Here is a 24,675-nt window from a genome sequence, read left to right on the forward strand (position 1 = left end):
ATTAAAAACACGCTCAGAAAGTTAAAACAAAGAGAGGTACAGAAAAGCGTGTTATCCTTCTTAGCGCAACTGCTACCCCGCTCTTCTTGTCAATTTCACTGCCTTTGCCATGAGCGGTGGACTGACGATGCTACGAGTATACGGTCTTGCTGAAAAATGGCAGCTACTTGACTAAATATTGTATTTTCGCCTTACGCGACTTGTTTCTTTCTCAGTATTCTGGTCTTCAGAGACCAAAACAAAATTGATGAGAGGAGTTTACACAAGATGACCTGACGGCATCGACAAGTTAAGCAAGGATGTGTATATATTCCACTTACTTGATTTCTCGGCCTGCCGGCAGCGGACCATTACAGTACACGTCCGGTTTCGCTTGTTCACAAGAGGAGTTGTCACCAAGGGTGTACCTTAGGAAGTCGTCTGCGGTCCGTGCAACACGCTTCAACAGTGACCGACGTCGTCTTATCGTTCCTGCAGACACCATTAGAAATTGAAATAAATACTGCAGAAAACTATAAGTTCAATGTTTGTTGATTTTATTCGTTATTTGCGTTTTTGACCAAAATGATATTGATGTTTATTGAAATTATTCTCTCAAGTGCGAGGAAGTTGGCTCCACACAACGGTCCTTTGCCGTAGATCATATTGTCTGTAACTAACTCATCAGTTGAGCGCTTGCATTCATATACATGTTTATAAGATATCATCTCTTACATGAGCGAAAAATGGATACAGCTTTGGCACTGTTGTAACTTCAAGTTACGCACCGCACGCACGCACGACTATCACGATACGACAATACAGGCTACTTATATCGGCCAAACACCTAGGCTCAGCTCTCAGCCAGCATGGCAGAGTCAGAAGAAAACATTCCCAGTGTAACTGTAGTATATATATATATATATCCCATGACCTCCCTTCTTTGTCTCTGTTACTTCAGTATGGGTATATATGTTGTATTTTTATAGCTCAATAAATACATCATGGACTCAAAAAAATATATGATAGTGCAGATTCCGATTTGGGCGAAGAACTACTTTGCTCCCGACCTTTGACCTCGCGCCGAACAATGTGACACATTTGTATGAAGTTCCAAAATCGTATTGCACGGCTCAGAAAACCATATCAGTTGCACGCAAAAATGAATCTCAGAACTGATCTGATGTATGAGATGCAATAAGCAAACGTTTCTTTCATTATGAAAGCAATGCAGGTGGGAAAAAACGAACATTCAACTTACAAGATAACCAGATGCTAGCGAACCAAAACAAAAACACGAGTACCCTCCCCTTGCTTCGTTAGCAGACGACTTTTGAGAATCTGTCAGACCGTCCTTACCTGGCACGGTTGGGCTTCGCTATCATCAGCTGTTTCACGTGTTTTGCGAGCAAGTCTACTCTTTTGCCTGGCTCTGCAGTAAGTCCACATTGGCGATGAAGGTATCTAAGAACTTAACATGTGTGTATTTTTCCGTAATCCAGTCATATTCTTTCAAAATGCAATCAAGCGGCGGTGACAGACTTGGGTCCTGTTTTCATCGCATCAATACCAGTTTAGGTTCATGCAAACACACTCGCAAAACATGTAGATACATTTCAAATAGGGAGCAAATGGTTAAATCTACATATGTGTTCCCTAAAATTTGCTTCTCTGTCAATAAGACTAATTGTATAATAATGCGTTCGAAAAAAACAACGTGGAATCGATTCTGAATCGAGTCGAGTAAGCCAAATGGGGGCCAAACCGGTTTCCCCGTTCCGCCGACCTGAAACGCAAAAGAATTGTGCGCTTCAACTAAATGGATTTCTATACGACTTCATTACTTTCTTGCAACTTATGAACCTTTACTTAACGCTTTTAAACGGTCTGAAAGTAGTGTTACCGCGTACTTATAGATGCACTCATTCGTTTTATTTTTTCAGCGACGGTCACTTAGTTTAAGGTTGCAAAAAGGCCATGTCTCGCTGAAAACACTGTTTCACACTCCACAGATCGCAAAAGTGCCGCTAGTAGTCTACACTTTGTGTTTGATGGTAGAATGGGATATACAGATTACAACACTCGTGGTTTTTTATATGGCTTGTATTTCAGTCAAGACCCAGCGGGAATATCAATCGAGAGCCACTCGCCAAAGGCTCGTGTCTCCCGATGATATTCATCCGCTGGGTCTTGACTGAAATACAAGCCATATAAAAAACCACTCGTGTTGTAACCTATACATATATATATATATATATATATACTTAAAGTTTCTAGAGCGACGACGGATTCATTTCGAAACTGTATGCGCACTTTGAAAAACTGACACAAATCTTAGTGAAACTGCCGACTCGGTTTTATCGATATCGAAAAAAAACAGCTGTGTTTCGTTGTCAAAGAATTGCCTGAAAAAGGACCCTAAAGCGGGAGGAAACAGGTTTTACAAGTTTCAAAATTAGAAGAGAATACAAGCAATGATTCACACTCCACTGATGACGGAACTGTTTTTACTGTTTTCAACTTTTCCTTCAAAACTGAGTATCAGTAATGAGTGAATCAGGAGAAATTCCTTCTGAAGGAGGAAGAATCTCATCTCAGGGTACAGACACATACACTCCAGAGTCTGTGTTCAAGTGCTTCGCTACTCAGTTATAACGGGCATCAGGCACCGCCGGGACAGTCTCCATTGATCTCCATTATTCCTGCATTCAGTGGTAAACAGTGTGTCACTTACCTGAAAACCCCAGTACCAGCGACTGCACGTTGAGTCTCACCGTAATTCCAGACACGCTACACACACTGCTACAGACCGTCCTAGCTGCGCCAGATACGCGATTGTGAATCTACATTCGTACGATGATACAATATCATGCTAATACCGTAGACACACATCAGTTTTCGCAAACACCGCACACCAACACACACTCCGTTTGCACCAGCTTTGGGTCTTGGAAACTGCGTTGCACTGTACTGTAGGCCTACATAGCATTAACCTTAGAAGTATTCTGACAACTGATTCTCTCGCTGACATCGCAACGTGCGGTAGCACTGCATAATCATATACATGACTGTACTACTTTAATATAGCGTCTTCCAGTCTAGTAGCCGTTCATAGCACAAACAGCAAAACCTACACACATACAGTGGCTCCAGGCCGTGTTGTTTTGACACACATGCCGCTCGGCAGGCACAACTTTCATGGGAGTTGCAGGATAGCGAAAGCACAGACGTTTGTCTCCCTGACGGCGGTGCCGTTTCCGAGTGCAACTGATTTCTTCTTGGTCCGGCATTGGTTGAAACTGTAGTGGTAGAGACGCGCTCTATGTAGTTCGCGGGTCTCTCAAATGACTTGAGTTCCTGTTTACTCTGCGATTCCATTTTAAAGGCCCTATATACCCAGACTGAGATACTGCGTTGTGCGTGGCTCGGCACCAGAAGAGGTGAAGTTTGTCACAGTCATCGACACTGACACTGCACACATTAGCTCCTCAGTCTTGCATGGCCAGTGTCGGGAAAGTACGTTTAGTCGCAGTAATTGCTATGCTAACTTGTTTTTTCTGTCCACATAAAACTTGTCTGTTTGGGACATGACGTGGTTATATTCTAGGAGCAGTAACTGTTAGACGGCGGGTCTGCTTATATGGCGGGTTATGAGATTTCACCCCTCTAAATTCCAGCACTAGACTCGAGAAAGATATGTTTTTTTTTGTTTCCTCGGCGGCCGTACCGCACCGCCATAACCGAAACTCGAACGGTCAGCCTAGGTATCGACGTAAACTGTTTAACTGAGCTAGATCACGTCAATGACTTCTCATAGTCTAGCTCCCTCTTTCTCCTTTACACACACAAACACTTCATTGCACATCACACACACACACACACACACACACACACTGACCTACACGCACACACCGTCATACGACACACACACACACACACACACACACTGCACACACACACACACACACACACACACACACACACACTCACACCGTCACACACACACATACACACACACACACACACACACACACACACACACACGCCGGCACAACCTGGCTGAATTCTTGTCTCACCACTGCCTGTGGCTCTGACTTACCTCCTTCACCAATAATCGTATGCCAGTTGTCAGGGGTGGCTCTGTATTTTCCTTTGTAGCCCTTATCCTTGAACTCTTTCCACGTGGGGAATTCCTGTCGATCCCCATACATGGACGCGTCTCCGACACCTGCTCAGAGAGTTAAACTAACACATAATTTGTAAGTCAGTCTGAAATGAAGTTCCTGCCTCGCTACCATCGAACTGCAACTGATTGTCATGTCGTCAGACAGTCCTAAATCTGCGTGCCAGTTTTGTGAGTCATGTTTAGTGAACTCAGGCTACTAAGAGGAGATTAGAAAATTAAATTATATGTTGGCACGGTGAAATCACAAAAGTGTACTGGCGTTTTTAATCCACAGCCTTAAAAAAGCTGCTTTATATACTGTTCAAAAAAAGAAACGCATAGCTTGTAATATTTGGATAATTTAGTTATATGGCTACAAGGATATCCACCAAACTGCAGAAAATGTTTATCTGGTCGTCGACCTTTCGTCCATTGCCACAAGTGAGCTCTGCACGTGACGCATGCGTTATCAGTGGCTACAATGTCAAAATTGCTCATTTGGCATGACCACTCGTCATGCTTCAGTGTAATCTCGTGAAACTCGGGGAATATTGAGCTCTCACCATGTCTTCCAAAACCCATAAAAGCGGATTGTTCGCCACAAAGAAATCAGACGACAATTCAGCGACGAAAGATGGCCCGATTGAGCAGAGAAGACCGCCAAATTGCATTGGGTCGTTTACAAGCAGGCCAAAGTCAAAGTGCAATCGCCAGGCACTTCCACGTGTCCCAGAGCACCATCAGGGCCCGTATGCTTATGGGGGAAGTTCGCGACAACTCCCGAAGTTTTGAGTGACATCGGAAGTACTTGCCTCACTTTCGTATGCATGGGCCGGAAAAAGGGTTTACCTCGAAGCAAAGCGAGGAAGTAACTCAGGGTATTTTGCGACTACTTCTAAAGTTTTGAGTGACATCGGAAGTACATCCTCACTTTCGCATGCATGGGACGAAAAAAGAGTTTACTTTGGAAGCTAACGAGGAAGTAAATGAGGGTAAATGTACTACAGCCAGACCCAGTAGTAAACACGCTACTTCCACAGTTTCTCAGTGCAAAAAGGCAGGGCTTTTCTTCAGTTTTTCATGTCAAACCGAGCTGACGCTCCCAAAGAGAGAAAATAGAGGGAAAAGTCGTATCTTCTGCATGCATTTCGTGCAAATTTCCCTGAATACAAACCTGAGTTGCCAGCTTTGACTTTTGTTTGTTCTGGGTCATTGGCCACCACTCTTTCATTCCCGCTTATACGAGGGGGTTACTGTGTTTCTATGAAAATGGGCGTCGTTGTGTGCATGTGTGAGTGTGTGTGTGTGTGTGTGTGTGTGTGTTTGTGTGCGTGCGTGCGTGTGTTTGTGTGCGTGTGTGTGTGTGTGTGTGTGTGTGTGTGTTCGAGTGTTTAAGTGTAAGTTTCTGCTATTTTTTTTGTCATTGCTTTATCTGTGTGTGTGTGTGTGTGTGTGTGTGTGTGTGTGTGTGTGTGTGTGTGTGTGTGTGTGTGTGTGTGTGTGTGTGTGTGTGTGTATTTGTGCGAGTGCCTGTCTGCCTGTGTGTGCGTGCGTGCGGGTATAATTGTGCGTCTGTTCCTTCATACGTTTGTTTGCGTGTTCGCGCGTGCCGTGTGTGTGTGTGTGTGTGTGTGTGTGTGTGTTTGTGTGTGTGTTTGTGTGTGTGTGTTTGTGTGTGTGTGTGTTGTGTTCGTGTGTGTGTGTGTGTGTGTTCGACGGTGTGTGTGTGTGTTCGATGGTGTGTGTGTGTTCGACGGTGTGTGTGTGTGTCGGTGTGTGTGTGTGTGTGTGTGTGTGTGTGTGTGTGTGTGTGTGTGTGTGTTCGACGTTATGTGTGTGTTCGACGGTGTGTGTGTGTGTGTGTGTGTGTGTGTGTGTATGTGTGTGTGTGTGTGTGTGTGTGTGTGTGTACCCATGTTTCCACAGGTTTGGTTGCCTAAATCACCATAAGGCAACCATCCACACGTGGATGGCAACCTAAACTCTGGATGGCAACCTAATTGTGTGGATGGTCGCTTCATTTAACACCGTTAAATTGACTTTTTTGACGGAAAGAATGTCATAACAATGTTCAAAATGACATTCTTTCCGTCCACACGTGTGGATGGTTGCCTTATGGTTAAATTGACACCGTTAAATTGACTTTTTTGACGGAAAGAATGTCATAACAATGTTCAAAATGACATTCTTTCCGTCCTCTATAGGCGACGAAATAGGTCAAATTTTGTGCATTTTTTAGTGCAAAATTCTTCGATGCCGGAGCGAGTACTGCACCCAGTGCTGTTGTAGTGCAAGTGCACTAGAAAGGCACTACACCCAGTGCCGCCTCTTAGGTAACCATCCACACTTTAGGTGTGTGTGTACCCACTCCCCACACTATGATGAGCTGACTATATTTGCGCCTTGATATTTTATTCATGTTCTTACGTTTTATGCTGTTTATTGTGATTCACCACACCCGAGTTTATCGTAATTGAGATAATAAAGTGTTCTATGTCTATGTATTATGTCTAATACACATGCACACACGCACGTAGGCTACAAAAATCCAATCTTGACTTTGAACTTTATATAAACATACATCCTCTTCACAATTAACGAGGACAAACGTAATTTACAAACACCTAAGTACAACAATTTTTCTGTTTTAAAAATTCGGACACACATTTTCTCAAATAATATGAAATTCGCTGAACTTATCTTCTTTTCACTACACCTTATATCTTGATTCCCAAAAAATGGAGTTCTGCCTTTTTAAATTTACCAGTAACACAAACATTCGCTCTGACCAAACTATTTTTGTCCAGCAGTTTTACCGATACACAATCATTAAAAAAACACTACAAAAAGAGTTTTAAGTTAACCGACTTCGCTACCACATAAACAACCTTTTTTTATTGTCCCCAACATTCTGGTCAACGAAATCATTATTATAGACAGTCATTCTATTTAAGGACAATTATCACAGCTTTCGTTCAACCAGTTAAAAACAACAATTATAGTAAAAGCTACAGCGCGATCAACGTTTGCCCATTTACGAACTCGCGATGAGATTCGTTTCTTCTGGTCACCAAGCCTACCGTTTACAAACGCATGCGCACTAATTGGGATTCCCCCAATTTTCTCGACCTTGACCTCAGAACTCTCGAAGCCACTACTTCGGCGTTCAATTTAGCTCGTGCATACCGAGTAGCTGGCAACTTTGCTTTCGAAGTTCCCACTTCCAATGTCAAGGGCCTCTCGCTTGACATAATTATACGACGATATCGCATCTCAAGGGTCCTTACCCATCCAAAAGAAACCTCCAGCGCATACTACAATTGCAGGACATTCCGTTTTTAAAGGCAGCTCATTGGGAAATGATCTCAGACACAATATCGAAGACGTGAAATGCGTCAATCGAGCAACTGTCGTAACTTGGCTACAATGAGACGGTCTCCTACCTTGCACCATAGACACGGACCGTGACATTCTTGTTTAATTTAGGTGAAATGCTTGAAACAGAGTGACTCAAAAGCGACAGTTCGATCAGTTACTGACCGAAAAAAACGTGCTCGAGTCATTCGGCGAAGGTGGCGAGCTTTCAAACCAGCACGACTGAATAACTCAGAATGCCTTTTTTCATCATGCCTCTATTCTACACGAGTAACATAGTGCAGTGGTAACGGTTCCGGACTCTCGTTCATTCGCTCCGGGTTCAAGTTCCGCCGGGAGCTATATATTTTTTTTATTAATCTTTTCCTTTTTAAGCCTCCGCAATTGCATTCCGGCTGCAAAAACCGGGTTTTGCCTCTGTGTTAATTTTATTCATTTGCAAAAGAAACCTTCCTATGCTTTGAAAAAATCATATCATGTCTTGACTTTCAACTGTACGCGCGTGTGTATATATGTGTGTCACTACGGTGAGTATGTATGTGTGTGTGTGTGTGTGTGTGTGTATGTGTGTGTGTGTGGTGTGTGTGTGTGTGTGTGTGTGTGTGTGACGTGTCACTTGTGTCATCCGATAGTTTCAGTGTGTGTATGAGTGTAGATTGAGAGAGAATGAGAGAAAGTGAGAGAGAGTGAGTGTGTGGTTATTTGTTTGTGACTGTGTGCGTGCGTGTATGGGTGCGTGTGTGTGTGTATATATGTGCGCGCGAGCGCGCGCGTGTGTGTGCAGTGTGTGGTGTGTGTGTGTGTTTAGTGTGTGCCGTCAGTGTCACTTGTGTCATAGTGTCAGTATGTGCATGAGTGTACGTTTGTCTGTGTGTGCGTGTGTCGTAAGAGAGAGAGAGAGAGAGAGAGAGAGAGAGAGAGAGAGAGAGAGAGAGAGAGAGAGAGAGAGAGAGAGAGAGAGAGAGAGAGAGAGAGAGAGAGAGAGAGAGAGAGAGAGAGAGAGAGAGAGACCGACACTTCTTTGGCAATATTGGACCAGACAACGTCTTTATGTTTAACAGTTAGACTGTTCTGAAATTTGGACAGAATAACCGTTCTTTCGTAAAACACTTCTGTCAAGAGGACAGCAATTTCACCATCTGAAAAAGGCGCAGAACGCCCCTCCGTGTCTACTTTCTTTTTGAGCGGCACACGTGCCTTGCCATTTTCGTTGACTGCCATGTTGATAGAAACGTGCGCATGCGTATTAGTAGGGATTCCCCCAATTTCCCCGACCTTGACCTTAATACTCTCGCTGTCACTACTTTGGCGTTCAAGTCAGTTCATGCATTGTGAACAGTTAGAAAGTTGACTTCGGGAGTTCCCACTTCGAAAAGAGGCCTCTACTTCCAGTGTTTCTTACTTCTAGTTCATGCATACGGGCCCAGTAGACTGTGGGTCAGGTTTCAAGCCACTGGCTCCGTTGCTGACTTGACACGAGCGGGAAGACCAAGGGCGACAACTGCTGCTCACGACCGCTTCATACGGCTCCGCCACCTCCGGAATCGTTTCCTGTCGGCCTCATCTTCTGTCCAGGCTCTCCCCGGGCCACACCGATTATCGGACCAGACCGTGCGGAACCGCCTGCATGAAGCTGGTTTGAGAGCTCGCAGACCTCACAGAGGAGCTGTCCTCACCCGCCGCCATCGCCAGAACCGAGTGCAGTGGGGCAACCAGCACCTTCGCTGGACCGTCCGGAATCACTGGAGACACGTGTGGTTCAGCGACGAGTCCTACTTCCTGCTCCAGCGACATGATGGTCGGAGGAGGGTCTACCGGAGAGTAAACGAACGTTACGCGCCCAACTGTGTGGATGAGGCACCCGTTCATGGTGGTGGAGGCGTCATGGTGTGGGGGCGATCAATACCGCTGGAAGGAGCACCCTGGTGCACGTCCAAGGGCGCATAACTGCCCAGCGATACGTGGAGGAAATTCTGCGCCCACACGCCCTTCCTCTTCTGGCTGACCAGGATGCCATATTCCAGCAGGACAACGCTCGCCCGCACACAGCACGACTCACCACCCAGTTCCTCACCGACCACCATGTCCAGGTGCTTCCCTGGCCATCCATGTCGCCAGACATGAACCCGATAGAACACCTCTGGGATGAATTGGACAGACGTGTGCGCAGGCGAGAAGAAGCGCCGGCAAATCACCGCGATCTATTGCAGGCACTTCAGGAGGAGTGGGACACCATCCCACAGCAAGATATCCGGCATCTGATCCAGTCCATGCCCAGAAGGTGCCGGGCAGTTGTTGCTGCTCAAGGCAGTCACACCCCCTACTGACTTGACAGCCTCGGCACCCAATCGTATTGATTGACTGATTGATTTGAAGATGCAAATGAACTGTGTGTGCATTCAACTGTGTCCATACCAAATTTCAAACAAATAATCTAAATATTGGATTTTTTGTTAATTTTTTCGAAAAATAAAACAAATTTGGCAAGTAGCAACTATGCGTTTCTTTTTTTGAACAGTATATTATGATATGATATTTTTGATGATTGCTAAACAACAATCGCCTTAGTTTTCCCAGTGACATGTTCAGTTATTGTGAAAAAGACATTCAGTTTGTTTAAAAAAAATCAGTACCACACCGGCAAAAGGTGTTGTATCAAGATGTCTGCATGGTTGTGATGTCAGTGAGAACCTCCGAAGGGAGGGGAGGCTAAAGGCTGACATGGCGCCGTAGCAAAGCACTGATTATGTCTGAACAAATTTCATTCAAAAGGATTTTTGTCTGCTGGTGGTTGAGCACTCGAACAAACAAACAGACAAACTAGCCCAGTTTGAAATTTGCACCAACATTGCATGATATCACTCTGGACATCGCCGGACTGACATGTAAATACTTAAGGCAAGATCGTTATTTGCTGGCGAGTCTCGAGATTCTAGCTCTGACTTACGATCAACGCTTTGTATATATACTTGTGTTTTACATCATTTTGCATGTGATCATTATTTTTGGCTCGCTCTCTCGCCCTTTCTTATATATATATATATATTTTGGATGATTAATGAGATGAGGATGATTATAATGATGATGCTTTGGATTTCCAATATGGTTTGAGACTACGTGACAGGGCAGCACTGCAAAATGGCCTCATCAAGCGCTTGGTTGTATAAAGTCAAATGCCTCGATATTCGCCTAAAAAGAGATCCATCTAAACCCGTGGCCAAATGCTGGGTATTTTGCTGTAACCGAGTGCCGAAACACTGCGATCACCTCGGGAAGCGAAGTGCAATCAAACAGGATTGAAAATGTTAGGGCTAATTTCTTAGCCCTATAAAAACTGTTATGCAAACCCGAAGGTTTCCATGAACATACAGACAATCGGAAACCACCAGACCCCATCACAAACAGAATTCCACAAACCACAGGTGTTGACTTTTAAAGGCCAACAACCCGGGTGCAGAGTCTGCTGTGAAAGGAGCGGTAGCCTCCCCTGTCACATTGCGAATGACATTACAATAAAAAGCGGCCATTCCATTAGACATCTGATTTTAGGTCGTGCAGTGCGCGTACTTCCATTGCTCCTTGTCGGCTTTCTTCCCGACTGATACATCAATTAATGCAATGCTCGCAAGTCGCTGAGAGATTCAGTTGACAGCTTGTTCTCCCCGTGTTTTATACCGACCGACTTTATTTCTTCTTTCTTCGTCAAACTGTGTCCCCCTACCCCCTCTTCCCTGACTTAATGCAAATTCCATAATGATACCTTCATCACGTAGAGAAATTGTCCGCGTGAGCGTGTAGCCTATGCGATCGTAACCTTGTCTGTCTGTGCGTGCGTGCGTGCGTGCGTGTGTGCGTGTGTATGTCTGTGGTAGAAACTTTAACATTTCGTCAAAACACTTTATCTGTACATATTTATTATGATATATGCGTGTGGAAGGAGTGTGAAGTTTGGATGCATACACCATAACAAAATCCTGTGCTTTGCATTTGGTAAATAAACTGTTTGACTTGACTTGACTTGATTTGCAGACGTCACATTATGGCGTAAGAGGGTTAGACGTCACGCGAAGGAATTACTGAAAGTCTCGGTCATTGTTATTTTGAGCGGGCCGAGACTAGTTGGCAGTCGTTTCTGTAAGTAGGCTACATGCAGACAGACAGATCTAGATCTAGTGTCTCGCTTTCTGCACAGTCACCTATGCTTACTGCGTGTGTGTGTGTGTGTGTGTGTGTGTGTGTGTGTGTGTGTGTGTGTGTGTGTGTGTGTGTGTGTGTGTGTGTGTGTGTGACGGAGTGATTGAGTTTGTGTTACTGTTTGTCTATTTCTTACGTGAGCCTTGAAGGCTTCGCCTCTTGTTACAATCGTCATCATTCGTTGTGACACAGACAATGATTCCCGCCAGTATGATGGTTCCTTGCTCCTTACTGACCAGACAGGGACACACTTCTAACGCCACTTCGCGTTGGGTGATACCCTTTTGTTCAACCAGTTTTCGACCTGTTGGAGGCGTCAGGGTTGGCGCTGTAACAAAACATATTAACACTCCATTATTACGGGCAATGAACGGGCCCCGGGAATAACGCTTGACAGCCTCCCCTCCGAAAAAGAATACATATGTTTGCTAGCCATGAAAAATCAAGAATAGGTTGTACTTGTACGCTGTTCACAAACGACAGCAACTGCATAATGATATCAAAACAAGTGCTGACCGTGTGGGGGGCAGGACATCCCCGTTCCCCGTTAAACAGCACTTGAAGACAAAAATTGGTTGTGGTAGAAGTTGGGGCCTTTGTTAAAGGGTCCAATTAATAATATGTAGTCAGTTGGCCTAAAGGTGTATACGGGAAAGCCCCTCTCTCTCTCTCTCTCTCTCTCTCTCTCTCTCTCTCTCTCTCTCTCTCTCTCTCTCTCTCTCTCTCTCTCTCTCTCTCTCTCTCTCTGCTACCAGCTTGTATTTATAATTACCTGCATAGTATGCATTTGATTTTATGAATAACCACATATGTATGCTCTTCATGCCTCATCTTCATCATCATCATCATCATCATCATCATCATCATCATCATCATCATCATCGTCATCATCATCGTCATCTTTATTATCACGTTTTCCGACCTCCTTTTGTTGGTTAACTTTTTAACTTTTTAATTTTTTAAATTATATAATTGTGTGTCTATGCGTCCCAAGGACAGATTGTAAGAAAAGGCGTAGCCTTAAATCTTAATCCTTGTTAAATAAAGTTCAATTCAATTCAATTCAATTCTCTCTCTCTCTCTCTCTCTCTCTCTCTCTCTCTCTCTCTCATTCTCTCTCTCTTTCTCCTTCTTTCTTTCTCTCTCTCTTTCTCTTTCTCCTTCTTTCTCTCTCTCTCTCTCTCTCTCTCTCTCTCTCTCTCTCTCTCTCTCTCTCTCTCTCTCTCTCTCTCTCTCTGTCACGGTTTCAGTGACACGAGTGACAGGCCCTTCAATCAGGGGTGGGCTTATGATATGCTGGGTGATCTTAGAATAACCCTTTTTAGCGGATGAGCGTATGATACGAAGAGCGGGGCACGAGGTGAGTGTCTGCAGAAAAAATGTAATAACTCCTAAAATACTAATTATCCTGCAACCATATTACAGTTGTCAAAACCCGAAATGTAGCGCTACTTATTCACGTTGCTCTTTTTACAAAAAAATGCGTATCTATTGAATAACTATCCAAAACACAAGGCAGGTGGCTGATTTGTGGTCGGGTGCTCTTATGAAATACCCCCCTGTGCGCTTATGATAGCTTGATTTTTCGGATCGGATGCGCTTATGACTGGTTTTTCGCTGCGCTGCCTAGCTTTTTGCTTGATGACCTGAATGATCTTAACTAAATGTTCTCATTTAACAGATCATGGATTATAGATGTTACCATTGTGGAGAAGGGTTCTCCATCTTCAAAGAAATCATAACCCACACAGTTGATAAACATGAAGCACATAAGCTTCGGTATTGTTTTGTTCAGCTTAACACGGAGACAGGCAAGCGGAGGCTATGCACAAAAGCATTCGATTTTTCACCAAAAGAGTGCGCTGAGAAAGGCTGCAAAATAGTTGTAACCGATCAAAACAAAATAATAGTGGATAAAATTCCAAATTCCATTGGGCTTACTCCAGCATCTCAGAATGGCAATCAAGAGGCTCAAGAGCCTACGCCAGTGTCTCAGAATGACGATAAACATCCCCAAGAGCACACTCCTAGTGCGGTTAACTATTTTGTGAATAACCTTGCCGAAAAGGCTGGACAAATTCTGGCTGAAAACGGCTTGATAAGTGAATGGATTAGTTTTCATCAAATGATAATTCAAGGACATTTTCCCCTTGATAATATTGCCTTTCGGTTATTTCTTGACGTTGTGAACTATTACGCCACTGGAGACAAAAAAAAAGAATGAGATACAGTAAAGAGTCCCTTCTGTTTTGGCACACAGGCTATCGCTTATTCCATGGCAGATTCATTCGCTTCATGAATGGAAGAGAAGCTGAAGAAGATAGAAAGCTGGCACAACATGGGGATAATCTTTTGACAGGTGCTGGAGCGGATACAGATGAAACAGAAGTTCGAGTGGATATGACAGAAGCTGAGACCAAACCTGGAGTGGATACAGATGAAACAGAAGATCGAGTGGATATGACAGAAGCTGAGACCAAACCTGGAGTGGATACAGATGAAACAGAAGATCGAGTGGATATGACAGAAGCTGAGACCAAACCTGGAGTGGATACAGATGAAACAGAAGATCGAGTGGATATGACAGAAGCTGAGACCAAACCTGGAGTGGATACAGATGAAAGAGAAGATCGCGTGGATATGACAGAAGCTGAGACCAAACCTGGAGTGGATACAGTTGAAACAGAAGATCGAGTGGATATGACAGAAGCTGAGACCAAACCTGGAGTGGATACAGATGAAACAGAAGATCGAGTGGATATGACAGAAGCTGAGACCAAACCTGGGTGGATACAGATGAAACAGAAGATCGAGTGGATATGACAGAAGCTGAGACCAAACCTGGAGCGGATAGAGATGAAACAGAAGATCGAGTGGATATGACAGAAGCTGAGACCAAACCTGGAGTGGATACAGATGAGATAGAACCTGGAGTGAAAAGAACCAAGACAAAAAGTGAAAAATGTGATTTTGACAGAGCATACAATATAAATTTTGCTGTACCCAGCCTTCAGAGATTATCCAAAGAATCCAGTAACAAGCCGAAAATTTCTCCCGGCATACTAAATGAATGTGTGGACCACTTTTCTCAAAACACCAAATCGAAACTGGTCAAAGTTGCCCTTGATGGAAAAAAAGATAAATTCCTCTTTAACAGCCTGTCATGGTGACATAGATCTTTGGGGGTGTGAAACCCCACCGACATACAACGAAAACGTTTCAAGAAAAGAGGAGGAACTTCACATTATCAAAGAGAAAATCGCAAAGGTAAAAAACAAGGACTTGCAACCTGCTGACCTGCACTCCGTTGTAAAAATCCTCAGCTCCAGAGTACAGGACCTGCGTAAATCGTCTGTCATGAAGAAAGAAACAGTCAATCGGTTAAAATCCAAGTGTGCCCAGGATTGGAGGTCATCCAAATACGCGATGGCTATAAGCATGCTGCAAACGCAGTTGTTCCAAATGACAGAAGCCATCACAAATATGTTGAAAACCATTGATGCTCTCTTGATAGCGTGCGCTTACCTGCAGAACACAGGGCACATGTATCAAGATGCAAGCGTTGACCTTGGGCATCAAGGAAACTTCGTTTGCCTCAGGGACACAGAAGGAAGAGAACTGAAGAAAGTAGAAATTTGTACAGGGATAGAAAGAATTTTTGTAAAGCAGAGATCACAAGACTGGTTCCAGATTCGACAAACAGCGAGGGCAACTGGCAGCACCCTGCACAAAGCACTCGGTTTGGACACTATGAAGAAGCAGATTGAGCACATGAACCAGTTGGCAGGAATCCCTGTTGCGGGCAGTAATAAAGACACAACTGACACAGTGTTGCAAAAAAACTTTGAGCATGGGATCAAAAATGAAATAAATGCTCTAGCGACACTAGTTGGGAAAGTTCTACCTGCATATTACCCTCACATCGTTTATTACGAGGAGGGTTGTGTGGCTGTATCTGCATCTGCATCTGATGATGATGACTGTGACTCTGAAGCTGTGAAGTCTGAGACGACAAAAGGTCCACTGTTGATCGTCAGCCCGTTAGCAAGAAAGTGGGAGCTAAGCAGCGCAGCGAAAAACCAGTCATAAGCGCATCCGATCCGAAAAATCAAGCTATCATAAGCGCACAGGGGGTATTTCATAAGAGCACCCGACCACAAATCAGCGACCTGCCTTGTGTTTTGGATAGTTATTCAATAGATACGCATTTTTTGTAAAAAGAGCAACGTGAATAAGTAGCGCTACATTTCGGGTTTTGACAACTGTAATATGGTTGCAGGATAATTAGTATTTTAGGAGTTATTACATTTTTTCTGCAGACACTCACCTCGTGCCCCGCTCTTCGTATCATACGCTCATCCGCTAAAAAGGGTTATTCTAAGATCACCCAGCATATCATAAGCCCACCCCTGATTGAAGGGCCTGAGTGAGAAAGGAACCCTTTGTGGGGCGCCTTTCCCAAAGTGCAATGCAATGCGCCTGTGCTGGATGCCGCATTGCGAAAGTGTAGAGTTGACCACGAAATGCACGAGGAAATTGCCGGCGTGTAATCCGTGCGGGTACATGGGGTGATTTTTCGTTCACTGGAGGGAACATGTTAAATCACGGGATTCAAGCATGCTATACGTGTGCATGGTAGGCGACTGGGGTGATTGGTCAGGGAGATCACATGTTCTATGACAGGCGACAGTTGATTGGTCGGGGAGATCACATGTTCTTTCTTTCTTTTCAGCACGAGCTGTTCAGACGACAGGTCTGGTTTGCTTCGTCGACTAAGATTTGGAGGATTCCAACGCGTTGCAAGACTGGTTTAGGTCGACCAACGGGCTTCTGGCGTCAGCGCAGAACGCAGAAGGCTTAAGACGGAGGATTTGGCTGCATATTATCGCTGACGAGCGGGGAGCCAAATATGCAAGCGGTCTGCCATACCTATACCCATACCCATCGCCACCACCACTGTCGTCTCGATTCGTGGTCTACCTTCAAACATTTAGGCAAAACTTAAGTGAAAAAAAGTACTAAAACAAACAAAACAAATGTAAAATAAAAACGAACACATGGCACCTTTGTTGCACGCTGTAGCCACAGACAGCAGCCTCGATTGTCTTCGGAAATGTCACACACACAAAAAAGATTCTTTGAAAAAAAGAAGAAAAAAAGTCCCAACAGTAACAGCAATACACCATAAAACGGTAACAAAACAAAGTTTCACAAAATGATCTTCACTTTTAAGCTAAGTGACCACACATTTAATTCTCTTCTGGAAAATCGTAAGCGGAGTGTTCCTGAAAATTGAGCTCACGTGTAGCTGAAATGTTGACTGTTTGAGTGGAAACTGATCCATTCAAGTTTCCCTCCGTGACGGCGTATACCTGAAACAGTCATTCAGACAAACGTTTGACGACTTCAGTTTCTGTGAGAAGAAAAAAAACCTGTGCTAAAAGAGCTGAGTTTTAATTGTTGCATTTGACTCCTGATCAGGTAAATAGATCTAAATTGTGAAAGCATATTGATTTTTGTTTGTGTTCACAAACGTTATTTGGTACGTATGTCTGCAAGTTAACAACATAATTATATTACTTGTCAGTTGATGCCTCAGAAACCATAAAAAAATAAAAAAATAAAAAATAAAAATAAAAATAAAACAAAACAAACGACATGGTTTATAGCATATTAGAAAGGGAACAGTTGATAAGGTGTAAACTCAGTGTGGAAATCATGCTAGCGCATAGAACATTCAGCTGTTTCCCTGATCAGGGCTGGGACTCTCTTGTGATGAAAAAAAAGGAAATCCCTTTATTCTAGGGGGGTTTGGGGGCATGCTCCCCCGATTTTTTTTAAATGGTACATTAAAATCTGTGCAATCTGGTGCATTTTGAGACTAAAATTCAACTTGTTTGGATCAGGTAAAAAAGACATTCTCCTCACCCCCCCCCCAAAAAAAAAAAAAAAAAAACACACACACAAAACAAACATAAAAAACACTTTCACACAACAATGGTAACATTGTAATGGTGCATATTTGCGTAATGAACCATGTATCCATAATCCAATACTGGCAATAGTATGATCCAAGTGACGCCCCAAAGCATTGAAGCTCAAAATGACTATTAGTTATCAGGAGTTTTCAGACAGCACAATTTAACTCTCAAGCCTCCAGTGTTCTGTTCCATCTTCACTTCTCTCCATATCATTTAGTCAACAAGTTATAGATACTGTGATGAAATGGGACGCGAAAAAATAGATTACTCCAGCGGAATTCGTAAGTTGTGTCCGCGGAAATCCGCGGATTCGCGGAAAAGTCCCACCCCTGCTGATACCATAACCTCCATCCACTCCTCAATCCCTTCCAAAAAACAATGCCGAAGCATGATTAGCCATTCAGTCAATGGAAAGCAGGCACACCGACGTTAGCTTCACGTTCGAACTCTAATCTGTACATGCAGTGACACATAGAACGTAGAAAGCAAACAAGTGATGGACACCTTTCATCGGTTCGACCACTTTCTGATCAAAATTAAAAGACACCAATACACGCTTGCACGTTCATCGCTGCTTTTCTGTTGTTCGGCTGTTTTTGAGTCACTTGAGAAAAAGTGACTCTATGTAATCGGTCAGTGTTAGTCTGTCCGGCCGGCCGGCCGGCCGGCCGGCCGTCCGTAGACACCACCTTAACGTTGGACTTTTCTCGGAAACTATCAAAGCGATCGGGCTCATATTTTGTTTAGTCGTGACCTCCAATGACCTCTACACTTTAACGATGGTTTCGTTGACCTTTGACCTTTTTCAAGGTCACAGGTCAGCGTCAAAGGAAAAATTAGACATTTTATATCTTTGACAAAGTATCTCGGAAACTATCAAAGCGATCGGACTCATATTTTGTTTAGTCGTGACCTCCAATGACCTCTACACTTTAACGATGGATTCGTTTACCTTTGACCTTTTTCAAGGTCACAGGTCAGCGTCAAAGGAAAAATTAGACATTTTATATCTTTGACAAAGTTCATCGGATGTGATTGAAACTTTGTAGGATTATTCTTTACATCAAAGTATTTACATCTGTAGCCTTTTACGAACGTTATCAGAAAAACAAGGGAGATAACTAGCCTTTTCTGTTCGGCAACACACAACTTAACGTTGGGCTTTTCTCGGAAACTATAAAAGTGACCGGGCTCAAATTTTATGTGAACGTGACTCATTGTGTTGTGAATAGCAATTTCTTCCTGTCCATCTGATGCCTCATATAATATTCAGAACTGCGAAAGTGACTCGATCGAGCGTTTGCTCTTCTTGTTGAAAGTAAAAAGTATGAATGTCTAAGTCTCTTGGGAGAAAAATAAATGTAGGAAAAAATATAGGGCAATTCTAGCGTCACTGACGTGGCATTCGCACATAAACTCAGACATTATTTGCCATAAAAGCCATATTCATGATGCTTTTATCAGCTCAAATTTGTGCAGAGATTTCCCCAAACATGACAACCTTCATACCCAAGGTGAAAAATGTTAAGGTAAGAATAGCTAAGGGTACTTAACTTGAGTTTGAAAAAACGTCACTGACATGGCAAAAATGCTCACCTGTATTTCACTCACTAAGCGAAATTCAAAAATTCTATGAGTTTAGCCAACTAAATCATGTGATTTTGTTAGATCATAGTCAAGACATATCATACTTACTGAAATAAGAAAGAAATTGCATATATTAAATGTATTCTTCCCACAAGCGGTTAATATGTAGCGTCACTTACGTGGCACTTGAGCGTCACTGACGTGGCACGTGTGAATTTAATGTTCAATGCCTATGGTAATACTTTATTGGTGTTAAAATATAGGTAGTTTCACACGGACGATTTTTAACTGATTATTGATCTTCTCAGCCATTGTTGAACCACTGACTATACGGCTCTTTGTCTCTCCGTCCGTCTGTCCGTTGGTCCGCCCGTTGGTCCACCGACACCATGATTGCCCATCTAAATAACTTTTGAACTAATGATTTGAATTGGACATTTTGTACATAATTATATTGATACACTTAAAAGAAACATACACCTCCAGCAAATACATTTAAAGCATTCCGGGTCAAGGTAACTTCTCAAGGTCACCGGTCAAGGTCACTCGTTTTTTTTCTTATAAACTTCAGACAACGCCTTGATTTCCAAAAATATTGCATTCAAACGTGGCGGTCGAACAAGTACACATTATAAGAAAAATAAATTGCTCCTGATTCTAGCTCGAAAACGTCATTCAAACGATTTTGTATTGAGCTGTCATTATTTTGACGTTCTTGGCTGTCTTCCCTCCCGGCAATTTAGCAACCATTATACACTCATGTAAAAACAAATGAGTATGTACATTCGACAAGATCCTAAATGTGCAACACACTATTCCACTTTATGTTTTGTTGGTGTTAGTCGAGAATACCACGTTAATTGTAAATGTGTACATAACTAAACTCCAACATTGTTGCATGAGAATTAGCGCTACGAGGTATGATCCAAACAAAATGATAAAATGTGATTTTCGCGAAGACTGTTTGGCGTATCTGGCTCAAACTACAGTAGCCATTAGAACTGCTCTCCTCCTACATCGGTGCAAAGTCACAAGTGCCTGAGCGAAGTAGACGTCATAAGATGGCCTTATTTGGGGTTGGTTTTAAACTTTGATTTGTCAGCTTGTTTTTTGTCTTGGAAACAGTACAACTTCTTGACACAAAGTCTTGTTTTCATAGAGGGAATAACCAGAAATCACAAGGAGTTAAATCAGGTCTGAAGAGTATGTGAGGCAAAGATTGGATTATTTAGACTTTAAGGAGTGGAGTTACGGCCCCTATTTTGTGGGGACTGGCATTGTCAATGGAGAAGAAGGGAGGTCTGGGTTTCGCAGTTTAGTCGTTGACTGCTGAACTCGTGAGTAAGTTTGGGTAATAAGGTTTCTGCATAGTATGTGACAGTTCTGTTAGCAGACAGAATATCGACAGCAACATTTTCAGTGACTACATTCATCACAAGTTTGGGTCTACTTGGTTCAAAACGGTTGAGCGGATTGCAACAGAAACCTGTTGCTTCTTCCGTTTCCCTGTCAGCTTATGAGGCATCCAGTTTGCAGCCAACTTTTGAAACTGAAGGTCATTGTGTAGAATTCTGCAGACTGTTCTATATGAAAGTTTAAGTCTTGCACTTTATACTCGTATGTACACTTTTAATCTTAGTTTTTAAGTTTTGATAAAGCAGCTACATATTCGTCTTGTTTGAAGAGCTCTCCGGAAGTCTTTTGGGCTATTCAGAGTTGTTCCCTTTTTCCCCAGTTTTGATTTCCGTTTTATTTTGTCAGATTGTAGAATATGAAGCAGCTTTGATTCATGTAACTTTCTTCACCTCTGTAGACATTTCCTTTGTGTCATTACCTAGCTACACTCTGGCACAGAGGTGGAGTTGTTCATGGTGCTTGACAAAAGAACCCCCTTTGAAGCATAATTCAAAAGTGACCTAGTTGATTCCTCGTCATTTATGATGTAGCAACCTAATGACGTCATCTCTGAAAGGCTAACCAGTTAAATGTTTTACCTTTCCAATGATATATTACTTAATATGATCAGTTACCTGAAACATGTATAAAAGCGTTTTGATCATTTTTGGGGGGATCATACCTCCTACACATCACTCGGTTTAATTGCACTAAAAATAAAAAATAAAGGCCAAATGATCTCCTTTTTGTGCTTAGCTTTCTCCAGAAACAACTGTGTTTACCTGAGTTAGGAAATAAAAGAATCTCACACAAAAATTGGTTAAAATCTACCAGTAACAAGTACACATGGTACCAAAATGCCACAGACGTGTACAAAACAGTGCCACGTCAGTGACCCACTTTGGTGCACAACAAAATGGGGACAAACAAACCCAAATCACATGGTTAGACTCATCCACTGAAAAGCAAAGAAAACTAAAATTAAAAAAATTAAAAAATCAACCAATCGGTTCATCGCCGCAAAACGTTTTTGTACCCAAAACGTCACTGACGTGGCACCATTTTGGGGTGGAAAATGTTTTGAATATGTCTCAAAAAGTATTATCATTAGATATTTGAAAAACCACAAAATGGCGGCATGCAAGGGGAGTATGAATAAGAGGCAAACGATGAATAGTATGAGTAACTATAATCATCTATCATGGCATATGTACGGTGAAAAAGCCGTCAATTCCATTTTGAATTTCAGGCTTAGGTGTGTATTTTTTTTGGAATTGCCCTATATCAATTTTTAAACTGACGTCATTTGCACTCTTCACGGAAGGGGGGGGGGAGGTGGGGGAAGGGGGTTACTTGTAATCAGCTGGACTTGTGACCCTCGTGTCACGGGTTCCAATCAGGGTCCGGTCAGACACGAGTCAACAGTATGTGCTGAGTGAGAGACGGTATTCATGTACCACCCCCATGTCACCACGGAGGCATGTAAAAGACCTCGCACGGTAATTGTGCCAGAAGTGCAGGTGGCTGATCACACCTAAACACACACAGCAGGGAAGCGCCACTCTTGTTGCTGCTAGCTTTGGATTGGGAGAAAGCAATGGAGAGGGTACGAACATGAAAATGAAGTAGATTGAAAGATGCGGCCACCACAGTGCGGCGCCTCAGGTTTTGCAAACGAGTAAAACTGGCGTAAAATATAAAGAGGGTCAAAAGAGGGAAACACATTAAGAGGGAAACACATTAAGAGGGAAACACATTAAGAGGGAAACCAAACAATAAAGAGTATACAAAAACTGAACTCACGTTGATGGTATATAACGTTTCTGCGGAGACTTCGAGGGTCTGGTTAAAAACACAGTCATTTTCCCATGTCAGATCCCCCTTTGGCTTTCTTGGATTGGGAAACTGAAATAAGACATGTTTACACGTTTCTCTCCCTCTCTCTCTCTCTCTCTCTCTCTCTCTCTCTCTCTCTCTCTGTCTCTGTCTCTCTCTCTCTCTCTCTCTATCTCTCTCTCACACACTCTCTCTCTCTTTCTCTCCCCCTCTCTCTCTCTCTCTCTCTCTCTCTCTCTCTCTCTCTCTCTCTCTCTCTCTCTCTCTCTCTCTCTCTCTCTCTCTCTCTCTCTCGCCCTTCATGTCTTGTTTTCCATAATCGTTAAATGAGCCTTAATTCTTCTCTGCTGCATCCTTTAATATGTTCTCGTGATGGCTTAAAAACAGTTCAGCCAACTTCGTACTACCTGTAACTTTTACATTACTCGAACAAACAAAACGTGAACATTAAATCATCATTACACATCGAATAGACGAGTTAACATTGCGTGACTTTCTCTGTAAGGTGTTCTATTTAAGCATGTCCCAACATTTAAAGGTGTACATACAAACGCTATTTCAAATGGTTATTAATTTTCAAAAACAGATTCAGCTATGACTTATTTAGCACTTATTCAATGAATGCTTGCAGTTTTGTCTCGTTTCACGCAGCAACAAAAACACCATAGAAAGGAACATATTCCATAGTTTGTATCATTACCTGTTCACCCCAGTCGACGGTCGACCTTTCGAAAGCCACAAACAATTACATGTGATGTGACACACACAACCCTACTATTTCGAAAAATGTGGGACCATACAGAAAAATGTGGGACCATACAGAAAATAAGCAATAGATTTGTTTTTAAGTTTTCGTCGGAAGCAGATACACTATCGATCTGTAAGAACGGCATGCGAAACAGAGAATAGAACTTTTAGGAAAGCTGAAAGCAAATTCAAGCAGTTCATGTTATTGTTTTCCTTTATGTGCTCCGTACTCTCTTTACTGACGTTGTTAATAATTGCTACGACTAATATTTGCGCTGAATCACATAATAAAACACATCTCACGAATTACTAAACAAATCAGGGACACATCTTGCAAGTCCCACAACATGCTTAATCTTCACGCACCTCACTATTGGCGGTACTACTATTGTACATGAATTTTGAAATGTTTCCGTTCCGTTCCCTTTCCTCTGGACATTCAAACGTCAGCACAAGTTTGCTGGCATCGTTTTCGTCAGGCGTCAGCTGCAGTGTCTGTACTTGTCCAGGTTCTGGAGAAGAAGGAAACCAACCGACAGGGATAATATAACCATGTTGGCTTCAGACACCGCTGCTCTGTCAAACACATGATCTTTAAAATCACAAAGGTTAGTTAATACATATAATTCTTAGCGTATCATCAACTCCTGTTTTCCTGGAAAAGTAAGGGCGACCACCCCCAACCAGGCGCGTCCACAGGTGGCGGATAGTGGGGTGGCCTTCAGATATGGAGGTTAGCTGCGAGATAAGCCAGGCTTGCTAGGAAGAATAAGCAGTCGCGGACCAAATGGCGGTGCTTCCAGCAGGATGGGGCAGGGTAACAGGTGGCACTGTTACACTCAAGAAATACCCCAGGTGTCCAATGACGGGAGCACCATGCGATCAAGAGCCGCATTATAAGCTCTAGCCCTGGGGAAGGTTACCTCAGATAAACAAACCAGCCAGCTATGGCCAAATAGCCGGGTAGACTGGACTCGACAGCCCTGTAAAGCCACCAGTCTAGGAGAAATACCACTCCGATATAAAAACACGCTGAAGTCGGATGAGCTGGGCCATGTATGGTGCATAACGGCAGCTTAACGCATCATCGCTCAAATGAATCATGTTCCGAAAAACTAAATGTCCTGCGAGGACGTTAAGGACCCCTAGTTCATATATATTATGATTATGTACGGATACAGATTTGGAGCGCTCAGAAATGCACACAATTTACAGGAAAAATCTTCTCATCAATAACATTATTTAGAAAAAGGTAAGTGAACAGTACGATCAATGAAGAACGTATTACGCAAGCATTATGTCATTACCCCAAACGAATTTGCTCTGTTTTCAGGTCATCTTAATTCATCAATTTTCAACAGGAATGGGTGATACTAAGAAGAAGACAAAACACCCGCTTCAATAATTAATACATCT

At 42.9% G+C, this 24,675-nt stretch overlaps 1 protein-coding gene across 2 annotated transcripts in view; it reads right to left on the reverse strand.

The window, feature by feature from the left end:
• Positions 1–24,675, reverse strand: part of LOC138961377 (receptor-type tyrosine-protein phosphatase beta-like) — an 81,940-nt gene that overhangs the window by 27,396 nt on the left and 29,869 nt on the right. For both annotated transcript variants that reach the window (XM_070332990.1, XM_070332991.1), the window contains exons 11-16: positions 23,626–23,771; positions 22,480–22,581; positions 17,016–17,085; positions 11,850–12,041; positions 4,079–4,207; positions 321–471 (exon numbers count right to left, since the gene is read on the reverse strand). In XM_070332990.1, the coding sequence (XP_070189091.1) occupies positions 321–471; positions 4,079–4,207; positions 11,850–12,041; positions 17,016–17,085; positions 22,480–22,581; positions 23,626–23,771 (790 nt within the window). The remainder of the gene's footprint in view (positions 1–320; positions 472–4,078; positions 4,208–11,849; positions 12,042–17,015; positions 17,086–22,479; positions 22,582–23,625; positions 23,772–24,675) is intronic.

The sequence above is a fragment of the Littorina saxatilis genome, linkage group LG3 (genome assembly GCF_037325665.1).
Source record: "Littorina saxatilis isolate snail1 linkage group LG3, US_GU_Lsax_2.0, whole genome shotgun sequence".
NCBI lineage: Eukaryota > Metazoa > Mollusca > Gastropoda > Littorinimorpha > Littorinidae > Littorina > Littorina saxatilis.